At 51.1% G+C, this 13,001-nt stretch overlaps 1 protein-coding gene across 1 annotated transcript in view; it reads left to right on the top strand.

Annotated features, from left to right (window-relative positions):
• Window positions 1-13,001, top strand: part of COL15A1 (collagen type XV alpha 1 chain) — a 107,516-nt gene that overhangs the window by 39,643 nt on the left and 54,872 nt on the right. The window contains exons 4-8 of the mRNA XM_055301945.1: window positions 173-247; window positions 1,768-1,848; window positions 6,700-6,847; window positions 10,191-10,300; window positions 12,292-12,447. Coding sequence (XP_055157920.1) covers window positions 173-247; window positions 1,768-1,848; window positions 6,700-6,847; window positions 10,191-10,300; window positions 12,292-12,447 — 570 coding nt within the window. The remainder of the gene's footprint in view (window positions 1-172; window positions 248-1,767; window positions 1,849-6,699; window positions 6,848-10,190; window positions 10,301-12,291; window positions 12,448-13,001) is intronic.

Raw genomic sequence — 13,001 nt, 5'->3', positions numbered from 1 at the left:
TAAATGAGGTGGGCCGAGAGGTGGCTTATCCTGTTGTCATGGCCACACACAGCACATTCTCACACCTGTCCTTTCACTCAGTGGCGTGGTCTCTGTTACAAGAACAATCATGTTTGCCACTAGTGGTCTTAGATGTGCAAGCAGTGGCTTCTGACCTTGTGCTTTTCCCCAGGGCTCCATACAGCAGCTCACTATCCACCCTGACCCCAGGACCCCCGAGGAGATGTGTGAAGCTGAAGAATCCTCGGTGAGCCCCCATCTCCCCTGCCCCTGCCCCCACCCCTAGCCGCCAGTTGACCAGGGAGGGCTGGACACCCAGGCAATTCCTCTTCCCCAACGTCATGGAGTCTCTAAAATCTCTAGACTTGTCAAGCACTGCCTCAAGTCCTATTTTGAGTTTTTGGGCTCAGTTTATTTTTTTAAGAACTTCAGCCATGTCTTTTGTGGGGATTGGGGTGGGTTGTATTTATTTTGGGGTGTTAGGTTCTTCTGTGGCTGTGGCAGTCAGTGGCCTGGTTTCTAGACTTCCTGCCAAGAAAGGGTGTCAGGATTCTAAAATCAAAGTTAAAACTCTAAGACATGAGTGTAAATTCCTATAAAAACGGGCCTAAATTTAGCTTTTATGCTTGGCAAATGAATCAGTTCCTAAGTTGGGGATGGAGTGGTAGGCAGGGAAAAAAGATGGGTCCTTCCACGCCCTCCCCTTACCTTCTGTCTCCCTCCCTCCCCCGAGGACCTACTGAGTCCCTGCTAGGTGACAGACCTGGGGGATGCTGGAAATAATGAGATACATCGGCAGCTGTCTCTCCTCAAGCTGCTCTCACACACTTAACAAGCCCAAAGGCAGTGACAGAGCTGGGGGTGACCGGAACCTGGGAAGTCCTCAAACCCAAGTTCTCCAGGTTGGGTCGGGGCACGAAGGTGAAAGAGTAGGTGAGAGAGGAGCTGATGCTTGACCAATGACACACAAGTCTCAGCTGGGGATGAGGAGGAAAAGGCCTGTCTGGTAGAAGCCATAGCGTGATGCAGAAAGTCAGAGGTGAGCATGGAGTGGCATATTCCTAGAACTTCTCTTTCTCTTTGGGGGATGTCAACCTCAAAGTACAGCATAAGCTGATTTCATTCATCTAGAAAAAAATGCTGCCAATTTAGTGGGAAAGCCCTTTGGGGGTGGAATTTGGCTCTGTAAGAACGTTTGCACTCCCCAAGGCCATAACCCTGGCCTGCCATTCCTTTAAAGCTGGGAGAAGGGACACCTTACATATATCATCCCCTGCTCTCTGCCCTGCTGTTAGCACTGGAAAAGTAGAGGCCGCCCAAGAGTCCAAGAATAAGGTATTATTTACAAAATGATGGTGGCCCCCAGGCTCTCTGGCTGACATCAGAAGGCTAATTATGAAAATAAGGTAGCAATAGGAAGACATTCTCCAAATGTCACGGTTCTCCAGCGTAACATTCTGGTGACAGCCATGCAAATGGAAGTGCCTTTGGCAGAGGCTGAAGGGCCCTGGACAAGATGAAAGTAGGTATGTTCGAGAGACTGTGCATTGACTGCATGAGCAATAAAATATGGAAGGAACAGTGAAAAGAATAGCCAAGCCTGAGCACTGTACAGTGCTCTCTCTGGCTCTGTCCGTCCCCTTCTTTCGCACATGCACACGTGCATGCCCGCACGCACACAGTTTCTCCAAAGGAGTCACCGTCAGTGACCGTCCCACTTGTCAACTGCTGCTCCCCCTCTGCCGGGCATGATTTGTCTCCACACAGGCGTCAGGAGAGAGCAGCGGGCTTCAGGAGCCAGAGGGAGTAGCGGAGATCTTAGAAGCTGTCACCTACACTCAAGCCCCGGTGAGTACTGGCTGCCTCGCCGCACCTTCTTGGTCAGCTTTTAGGGGCCGGGCGTTAATAGAGAGGGCCCCGAGCTCTGGGTCTGACGTCTCTTTTCTTAGATCTGTGACTTTAATTGTGGGCTCACCTGGGAAGGTCAGGAAAGTCCTGGCCAAGGCATTTTGCCAAATTCCCAGTGCAGTGAAATGCCAGTTATCTCTAGGCCACAAGAGGACCGTCCAAAGGCAAGCGTGCTCCACTCCCTCCCAGCTCTGTGAGCTTAGGTGACTTACTCAGCCTCTCTGAGCCTCAGCTCCTCTTCCATAAAAAGCTAATCAGAGTCCTCTCTCAAGGAGGTGTTGGGAGGGTCAGATGAAGCAGTGCAGGGGCAGGTCTCAGCCCAGTGTCTGGGACGAGGGAAGTGGTGCCGCCGAATGGTGGCTGGTGTCGCATTTGCTCAGGGCTCTGAGCTATGGGAAAGAAGGCAGGGCCCCCACTCCTGTGAGATGCAGAGTCTTCCCAGGAGCTCCCTTCTGGCCCCATGGGAAAGGCTGCCATCCTTGCAGTGGTTGGGGCCTCCTCCCTCCTGGGAATGTACTCTGTGCCCCAGACAAGGAAGTGGTTTTGAAAGCACTGAGTCAGACCATGGGGACAGCAGGAACCCATTTTTAATGAAGACAGCAGTGTCTGAGTCATTGAACACAGAAGCCCAGCAATCTCCTTGACTGGTCTGGCACATTCTACAGACTTATCCCTGATAAAAGAAAGCAAGGAGATGGAAATAGGGCAGAGGCTATAGAGTATAGGTCTCTGGTGACAGAGGTTTGGGTGGAGCAGAATGGAACCTCAGTCTGTTAGTGCTGGGGAGACTTAAAGGTCCCCGCTTTCTGTACAGAGATGTATGGAAAACTGCCCTTTGGACAGATGGGCAAATTGAGGCCCAGGCAGGGGAACAGAGTGGCCCTTGGGTACCTGGGTGGAGCTGAAGCTAGAGCACGAGCCCCCTGACGCCCCATCCAGGGCTCAGGCCACAGCCTCGTGCTTCTGGCCTCAGGGTGCTGCAGAGGCTCCTCCCCAGGACCACAGCCAGTTCGAGGGCAGCTGAGATGGAAGAGGCAAGGGTCTAAGGTGGCCTAGATGGTGATGGGGCTGTGGCTGCTCTCGGCAGTGTCGTAACCCTATGTGCCACAGCTCTTGGCCACCCCATTGGCATGTCCAGGGCACTTGCAGCAGGCCTAGAGTGGTGGTTCCTTCTAGCCTGACGCGCTGCCCCCGCAGTGCCCCAGTTCCCAGCTCGGCGTGAAGCCAGCTCAGGCAGAGATGCCAGTAACACATGGTGGCCCCGCAAGAGGAACGGAAAAGGGGAGTGAGGGTTTGAGAGCATGAGATGATCATGGCAGCAGGGACCACCCAGGGAGGGCTTCCTGGTGGAGGAGGCATTGAAGCTGGGCAGCTCTGGACAGGGGTAGAGAAAAGGAAGGGATGGAAGAGAACCAGCACTTCTCCATACCCACTGTGGGCCTGGTGCTTGCATATACGTGACTTAATTCAATCCTTGCAACAACCTTGCAAGGGAGGTGGTGGCAGATGCTCAGGGAACAGGGTGGCTTTGCCAGGGTCAGGCAGTGGTGGAGTCAGGACCTCGGGCCACAGTGCCACAGGCGCGGGGCAGGTGTCCGAGCACGCTGCAGTCAGGAGGAGGTAAGGACTACATCCTTCTGGTGTCTGGAGAAGAGAAGAGTGATTTGAGGGACTTGGTGGTCCCTGGGCCCCCTCCCTCCTTGGACACTTTACTTCCTAGACTTCCCAGCCACACTGTCCTCTGCGGCGTTAAGAGAACCGGTGCCCATCAGAGTCCCACCCGGTGTGGCTCAGCTCTCCACTTGCTGGTTGTTGGCTGGGGGTCAGTAACTTCCTCCTCCTCCGTTGAGGGGGCTGGTGCGGGTTACGTGGCCCCCGTGAAACATGGGCAGCCCTCCGTGCGTGGTGGTGGGCGTCGCTCTCCACTGATAAGATTATTGCCCTAGAGCGCCCTGGTCTGCTGGGGGCCCCCTTCCCAGCACCTGCTTCCTGGTTGGCTGGTGACTGGGGCTGCTGGGCATGCCAAACCCCTGTGGTTGCCCGTAGTCCTTAACAGAATTCTCTCTGGCCTGTGGGTGCTGATGCTAACTTGTCTGTTCCTGGCATCTGAGTGTTGTTCGCTGCCTCCCTGCGTGGCTCCTGCAGAGCAGCACTTCCTTTGCTGTTTCCGGGGGAGTGTTTTTCATTCATTCCTCAGAGGGGGCACTGAGGCACAGAGGAGTGACTAGTTTGTCCCCAGGGCTGCCCCGCCAGGCAGTGGCACAGCCAGGTCTCCAGCTCGGGTCCAGGGCTCTGTCTCTCATGTCACCACCTCCTGGGAGGGCTCCAGCTCCCCTCCAGGGCCACCCCTCCAGGACGGGGGAATTCCCCTCTTCTCTCAGATGTTTCCCTCTCATCTCTGTCTGGCTTCTCTCTTGGAATGAATCTCACTTCCCTGTCCTCGCCCCTTCCAACCTGCCACTCTGCAAGACACAAGCCATGACCAGCGGCGAACTGAATCATGGCCTGCCGGAGCAGTCAGGGACTTAAAAAGCCAGCCCTCCTCACCTCTTTCCCCATTTAGGGCAGGAGTCCCTGCCACCGCATGCTTCCCCCTAAGTCAGCTTCTATTGACACACCTTTCCATTTCTGGAAAGTTCTATCGTGCTCAGTTAGAATTAATGTCCCTGTGGTTCCCAGGCCTGGCTGTGCGTCAAAATCACGTGTGTGTCTTGGCGGGAGGTGGTGGTGGGGGGAGATCGGTGGGGGGACAGTTGCCTCTGGGCTGTGTACCTGGACATTCAGATTCAGGAGGGCTGGAATGAGGCCCAAGAAAGTGCACTTGCAAAAGCTCTGCAGGTGATTTGGATCCGCAGCCAGGGCCTCTTTTCCAGCCACACCTAAATGCTCACAGTTTTCCCAGACTGTAAACATTTGTAACTCGTTCACCCAGGCCTTGGCCTGGGTGGTCTGTTTGCCTGGAGGGCCCTTCTCGCCCCCCCACCTCCCCCCACCCCCCGGCCAAGTCCTAACTGTTCAGGATCCTGTCCGCAGCCCCTTGTCGGAGTGTCCCTCCTGTACTCTGCTCTCACTCACTCTGCTGTCCCACATGTCACATTCAAGCACATCGTGTCTGAGTCTGGGTCTCCCCCCAGTACAATTTAAGGCCTTCATTTCTGTATCCCTGAGGATCCGCTAAGGACGCGGCACACAGTAGGGCCTCAGGAAGTACGTGTGGAATGAAGAATTCTGTTTGTGAATGAGAGAGGCTCAGCAAGCCTCTACACCTTTGATACAAAGTCTTGAGACTCGGTAGTCCCATTTTGTCATAGACACACAGGTTCCGCATCCACACTAACCCCTGAAAACCAACAGCCACCTGTTGGAGGCAGGACAGCTGACCCTAACCACCAAGGGTCAGCTTACCTGATTCATGCTCTGCCTCGAAGCGCAGTTGGTAGCTGACTTCTTGGGAGTTTGACAAACGAGGGTTTTGGCGCACCGGCTGGAGTCCGTGATTTCACGTAACAGGACTGTTGCCGTCTTGAGCAGAGCTCAGCCCATTGTTACGTTGTGCTCTGGTTTCCCATACCCCTGCCTGCCCTGCCTGCCTGCCTGATCCCAAAGCTCAAACCCCTTACAAAGCAGCTTCGCTTCCAGCTACCAGCAGGGACGCCATCAGAGAACCACAGCAGAGTGCCCCCCTGCTTCTCGAAGGAAGGGAGAGGAGAGGAACTGCCTAGGGCAGAGCTCACACCACCCGGCTGGGCCCCCCCCTGCAGCTGGGGAGAAGCAGGGGAGCGTGCTTGGGAGTTCTTCACAGCCCGCTGGTGGTGGGGCCTGCTCTCTTTCTCCCACCGCTCACCATCCCCGATTCCTGCCTCGCTGGGATTTTACTGTGCAGCCTCCCAGTTTCTTTCTTTTCTTTTTTTTTTCAAAAAGGCTATTTATTTATTCATGAGAGGCACAGAGAGAGAGGCAGAGACACAGGCAGAGGGAGAAGCAGGCTCCATGCAGGGAGCCCAAAGTGGGACTCGATCCCAGGACTCCAGGATCACGCCCTGGGCCAAAGGCAGGTGCTCATCCACTGAGCCACCCAGGCATCCCAGCCTCCCAGTTTCTTGACCTAAACTCAACTCTCAACCCTCAAATCCACGCTCTCATTGGTGCCAGGCTGAACTCCCCAATGCATACACTTCTCTTGAGCCTAATACCCATGAACACCCCAGGTGCAAGGTCAGACTTCTCACCAAAGAACTGAGCTCTCTGCTCTCTGCCTCCCCTGGCTCCGTCCACCTGCTTCTCTCCCCGAGCCCTCGAACCCTCGCCAGGCACAGGTAAGCCAGGTGCTAACAGTGCTGTGTCCTTTCTTACCAGGAGCCTCCCTCCATCCCTGTCTTCTGAAACTCTCCTCATTCTTTAAGGCCCAACTTCTTGGAGACTTTCATTCCTGCTTCTGCCCTGGAGATTTTACAGTACAATAACCTACATTTTATTTTTAATACATAAATATTCTGTGTTCGTTACTGGAAAAACTGCAATTGTGGATGAACGAAAAAAGATAAAACAATCACCTTTAATACCAACACCCAGGGAAAAGCACTATGGAGGTGCTGCTCTTTCTCAAGTTCCTTTTTCAGGTCCTGGGAGGGTCAGTGATTGCCTACGTATACAATAGGCAGGTCCAGATATTTTTCTGGGTTTGTTTAGCACGTCGTGGATATATTATTTCCCCCAGTGAAAATCACTGCCATTTTTTTCCTGCTTCCCTCCCAAGTAAATCCTTTTGGGTTTTGTTTTTCCTCCCTTCAGTCTAAAGAAGCAAAAGTTGAACCCATAAACGCACCTCCAACTCCATCCCCTCCTTCTGACGACACAGAACTTTCTGGTGAGCCCGTACCCGAGGGGACTGCGGAAACCGGCAACTTGAGTGTCAGCCTGCATAGCAGCCCAGAGCAAGGCAAGTCCCTGTTGCGCCTTCATACACGATGGTCTTCTGTGAAGCGATTGCTGTGTGCCCAGCCTGGGGGATGTATGCCACATGGAGCATCTCATTTAACCTTCCCCTCGGCCCTTCGAGGAAGGAATTATAACCATCCTCGTTTTATAGACAAGATGGGGAAATAAAGTCACAGAGAAGTGAGGTCACCTAGCTGAGGCTCTTTGGCTTGCAAATGGCAGAGCTGCATTTGAACTTGGATACTTGAACTTTTAATCCCTAGACTCTGGAAAGGCCCAAGTTCCAACAGAAAAGCTTGCAGGAATTGTTGCTCTTTATTAAATACCTACTGTGTGCCAAGTGTTCACATACTCCATCTACAATCTTGGAAGTACCTCTCCCGGTTGGTTTTATTGGCCAGTATTTTATGGGTGGAAAACCTGATACTTGAAAAGGTAAGTGATATGCTCATAGTCACGGCTCATGCCCATGCTCAGACGGCTAGTGAGTAGTGGGACTGACCCAGTGTCCAGGCCTGATTCCAGAATCCCCATCCTTTCCAGCTTCAGCCGCAAACTCCTGAGTCTCAGAGAATAGGATCAGGTCGTATAAACTCCTACGTGGCACACGTGAGACACTGGTGGCCAGAGAGGGGCAGGCACCCAGCAGGTCAGTGGCAGGCCCTGGGGGAGTGCTGGTCTCCTGGCTCCCCATCCAGGGCTCTTGCCCCTGACCCTTGTCATTCTGCAGTGTGCAGAGAACACTGGTCAAAACCCAGAATCTGATGTGATCCCCTAGGCGGCTGCCTGACATGTACCCAAGGCCTGAAATTTCTGTCCTATATCAGAGGGGCGGCTGCTTCAGGCTGAGGTTACTGCTTGTGCCAGAGCACCAACATGCAGGGCAAAAAAACAAGGGCAAAAGCCCACTCAGACTGCCTGTAGGAAAGATTGGTTGGCCAAATTGTATTTCATTTTTATGTTGAGCTCCGATATTGGTGATGCAGAGGATTGAATGATCCAGGGACGGGTTTGTGGTATACTCCACAAAAAAAGTGGATTTCAACACTGCATGTAGGCTGTAACCCTCATTTTGAATATATTTTTATATCCATTTATGTATAGGCATGTAGAGCAGTGTGTGTGCGTGTGTGTGTTAGAGTAATAGACAACAAAATGTTATAAGTAGTTATCTGGGCGGTAGGATTGTGGGTGGTTTTCCTTTCTTCTGTGTTTGACAAGCCTTCTGCAATCATACGCCTCATTCTTCTTTTTACTGCTACCATCAGAAAATGCATGTTATTTTAACATCTAAAGTGGGAAGTCTCTGGGTGAGAGAAGGTATACAGTACTGAATAGGAAAAAATTTGTATGATAACTTAATAAAGTCATAATAACAACCGCAGAGTCAGGGTGTTGCCGTGGAAGACCTGGGACGGAGCAGACAGTTTGGGCAGCAGCTCTACTCAGCCACCTATTTGCTCTTAAGGCCTGGCACACGTTGCTTAACATTTCCAAGCTTCAGATTCTTTAACTGCCCCCCTGGGAATGTTCACAGTCCCCACCTCCCAGGTAGTTTAGAGGATTGGACCCAGCCAGGGATGTGGAAGTGGTTTATGAATCGGGAATGCTGTTCTCCTGAGTGGAATTAGGATCTCTAAGGAGGGGCAAGGAACCAGCAAGGGCTGCAAGCGGAGCAAGGGCCTCTCCTTAGGCTGGGGGTGGGGAGTGGGGGTGCGTGTGAGTGCAAAGGAGGTGGGAGCCAATGCAGACTGGGACGCAGATCTAAGCACCTCTCTCCTCTGTTCCCTGGAATCAGCCAGATTCCTTTACAGGCAGAGAAGAGGCCAAATGGAAACAACGGAGCTTGCTGTTCTTTTGAGTAGACAGCCCAGATAGTGAGGAGAAAGGGGCCTGAACCCAGAGCCCTGTGCCCGTCTAGGCAAAGCTACCTAGTAGTTTTATTCCAAGCTTTCCTGAGACTGTCTTGGCTCAGGGCACCCCCACCCCCACCCCACACCTCCAACTTAACATCCTCCAAGGAGTGGGGACTCAGGCCTTCGGGGTCTGGCCTGCTGCTTGCACAGCACCCCCTGGTGGCCAGATCTGGGAGGACGAGAGAGAAGAGAGAGAAGATGCGGGTGGGCCATAGCTCAGCACCTCCCCTGCCCACACTGTTCTCACCAGGGGACATGCCTAGCACAGCACGGTGTGGATGTGGGGACAGGCCGACCTGGCTTCGAGGCCCCTCCCAGTCACTAACTTTCTGTGGGACCTGTTTGTCTTCAGCAAAATGGGGTTAATCATCATAAAGTGTTAATGTGCACACCGGAGCAGCACAGGCATGCCATGGGGTGATAGTGGGCAGATGGAAAACGTGGGATTCCTGTCCGGGCTCTGCTCCCCCAGCTGTCAGGTGATGAAAGGTCCTTGCAGGTAGGACAGATGGCCTAGCGGGAGGATCAAATGAGGCACCTCATGGGACATGCTTAGCCTGGGGCCCAGCCCATGACAGGCATACATTCATATTAGTATAATTTCTTCTTCTTCTTCTTCTCTCTTCTTCTTCTTCTTCTTCTTCTTCTTCTTCTTCTTCTTCTTCTTCTTCTTCTTCTTCTTCTTCTCTTTTTTTGCTTTAGGAATCTACTTGTTTTTTTAAATTGCACAAGAGATATGTGCTTGTGGTAACAGTTCAATCAATGCAGAGTCTTATGAACCCTCCAAAATTTTCTTTCCTATCCTCTGGCGGAAACCAGTATTAAGCAGTGTGGTTTAGCCAACCTTGTGCTGCACACACACACACATACGTATCTATATATTACATATGTTATTTAATAACTGTGTTAGTTATATAATGAAGGTTATATATATATAATAATGATAAAACATGTATATTCATATAGTCTTTTTCACTTAACACACATAGAACCACACTGACAATGAGCATTTATCAATTGCTAACTATATTTATTGCTAACTGTATTGAGGGGCTGTCCTCAGTGCTTTTTTTGTATTAACTTATTTAATCCTCGTAGCACATAATCTTCCAAGCAACCTTGTGAAATAGGAATTGTTGCTCATGACTTATAGACGAGGAACTTGAGGCCCAGGTTGAATGACTTGCCACAGATCATGTTCCTAGGAAGTGGCAAAGCGGGGTTCCCACCCCACAGTTGGTGCCAGCCTATGTGATTAAAGGACAGGGTAATAATCCGCCTCAACATCTGTTTTTCTGCAACTTGGTTTTTTCTCCTCTTAATCCTATATTATGGACATCTTTTCAAGTTAATAGGTAAAGAGGTGCTTCATTGTTTTTTCAAGATTACAAAATGCAGTTGTTAATTCCAGAATGCCTGCTTCCGTAGGGTCTGGTGAAGTCCTGAATGACACACTGGAGGAAGTTCATACTGTGGATGGTGTCCCCATTACAGATGTTGGCTCAGGGGATGGGGCCTTCATTCATGTCACTGAGGAGGTGAGTGAATGGTAGATTTCATTTGCTGAGTCAGTAGTAAATTGGTTGCTTATTTCAGGCTTGATGGTGACTTGTATTGGGCACGATAAAGAATCACGAGGGTTTTAGTTGTTGGTACGGAGGAGGGGAGACCCAGGGCCCAGGAGGTTCTCCAGGGATGCCCCAGGACAGGGAGAGGAGATGCAGCATGAGCTAGTCCTCATACCTGCCTGGAAATGAGTCCTGGGTCCTCATTGTTGTACCCATCTCCCTCCTGCTCATTTGTGAAGATACACAGCCTTTTCCTTTGGATCTCCTTGAAGACAGAATCAGATTGATTGCATATGTGCCCACTCCATTGTCGTGTAATTGGCTTTTATACCCACAAAGCCAATTTTTTAAAATGCTAGACACAGTGAGGTGTGAAATTGAAGCAAATGTATTTTTTGCACAACAACCTGTGCTAAAAACTCACAGGTTCGGGTGTTTCTTTCTGCTATCCTGGGATGAAACGCGGACACCTCTCATTCTCTCCCAGTCACGATCTGATAATAACCTATTTTCACAGCTATTTCCAAAGTCCAGTCCAGCATAATATCAAAATTCAGTCCCTTTGTCTCCCAATTCCAAAGAACACATATCCAGCTCACAAATGGTTTGCAGTGGGGAGGAAGGAGGAGAAAATCTCAGCACACAGATGATTCTCTCTCCAAAGGAATTCTTTACCTTTCCCTATATAGCCCTGAGGCAGCTGGTGGCTGGAGGCAGGTCGGGGGCTAACTGATAGAACCACAAGAGATCATAACTCTGGGAAACAAAGGGTTGCAGAAGGAGAGGTGGGTGGGTGGGGGGATGGGGTAACTGGGTGACCGGCACCGAGGAGGACATTTGATGGGATGAGCACTGGGTGTTATGCTACATGTTTGCAAATTGAATTTAAATTTAAAAAAACCAAACAAACTGATTTCCTTTCTTGTCTCATAGCACGTGGCCACACAGGTGGTCTGGTTGCTTTTTCTAGCATGTGGAAGTGTACTTTATTATACAATGAATTAATTGTTCTTAATTGTACTTTATTGTAAAGCCCTTTGGGACTTCAGCTAAATTTGAGGCACAAAGAGTCTCATTTGAAAAGCTGTGATGTCATCTTTTCTTTCTTTTTTGGGGAAGGACAATAATTCTGCAAGGATTTATATCGTACGAAAAAGGGTTCTGTGGTCAGATACATTTGGGAGATACTCCACTTTCTATCCTCCTTTTTATAGACTCCTTGTAAGTCCTGCAGCAAGAAAATCTAACTTTGGTCAGCTTAATGGTTTTAGTATCCAAAAGAACTACGTTTTGCAAAACAGAACAAAATAAAACAGAACAACCCTCCAAATTTAAAAGAAAAAAAAAAGAAACGTTTGGAAACTGAGAGAAAACTGAGATAGTTGGATCACACTAGCACCCAAAACTGCTATTTCCATTTCTTGCATCTGCTGTGTAACCTCCAGAGAAGGTTCTGCATTTCCCAAGGAAACTGAGTCCCAAGCAAAGAAGGATCACGGGGTTCGGTCTGGAGAAGGCTGAGGAGGACAAGGTTGTTGTCTGCACATCTCTGAAGCACCGTCAGGGGCAAAAGCATTCGATTTGTCCTTATGGCTTCTGGAGCGGCACCTAGGGCAGGTCACAGGGAGACAGATGTGTCTAGATAGAAGCGTCTAGAGCTGGAGCAGGCTAACTCAGGAGACAGGGATGGCCTGGCCACTGGGCATGTGCAAACAGATGCTTGGACTCAAACAGGAGATACAGTTGCCTCACGGTCTTTCCTGTCCCTGGGATTCTGTGATTCCGGGACTGTCTTGGGGCTGGGGTGAAGGCATAGATAAGAAAGTTGCTTCGAGAGAAGGAAGCTACAGGAATGCAAGCTGAGAGGGAGGGCTGTGGGCAGTCTGTTCCCTCCAGCCACAGGCACATGGATCAGAGCCATAGGCCCCCTGACATGGTGCCTCATGATGCTTTTGTTTCAGGCTGTGCATACTGAAGAAGGTTTGGCAGCCACAGCGGCCACCGGGGAGGCTGAGGTGCCCACCAGCACTGCCGGGGAAGCGGAGGCCAGCAGTATGCCCACCGGGGGGCCAGCTCTCTCCTTGTCCACTGAAGATATGGGGGAAAGGGTCACTCTGGTAAGTAGCTCAGAGCACTTGCTGTTTCTGGGGGATGGTGGGCATCACAGGTGGGGGCAGTCACTGGTCTTCCTTATCAGTCTGCAGAATGCAGAGTGATAGCCTTGTGGGATCAAGTCTGTGTAGACCCCGATTTGGAGGCTGAGGGGTCTGTTGACTCATTCAGCTGTTTGTGGAGTGATGTGTTATGTGGGACATGGGTAGACAGGATAGACCAATTCCTGGGGACAGAGCCATAAGAGATGCAATAGGAAAAGCACTGAAAGGGGCCCAGAACCCAACCCAAAAGATCAGGGGCCCTGGACGCCTTCCTGAGGATAGGATGCTGCTGAAGGTGAGGCTATGGGGACGCTGAGAAGGAACCTGGCAGGTGAGAGTGAGACAGGTGTTCCAGGAGGAGGGCTAGCAGAAGCAGAGACCTGGAGGCATCAATGGGAACATGCAGAGGGTCGAGTGTGAACAAGAGGAGGCAGGCAATGTGGCTAGAGAGGCCCCCGAGACCCTGAGAGCCGCGAGTGGGAGCTGGAATGTGTTCAGAAGTGGGCTAATGGACT

The sequence above is a fragment of the Nyctereutes procyonoides genome, unplaced genomic scaffold, assembly GCF_905146905.1.
Source record: "Nyctereutes procyonoides isolate TBG_1078 unplaced genomic scaffold, NYPRO_anot_genome, whole genome shotgun sequence".
Classification (NCBI taxonomy): Eukaryota; Metazoa; Chordata; class Mammalia; order Carnivora; family Canidae; genus Nyctereutes; species Nyctereutes procyonoides.
The sequence above is the reverse complement of the archived record's forward strand: the minus strand, read 5'-3'. Positions and strand labels throughout refer to the sequence as shown.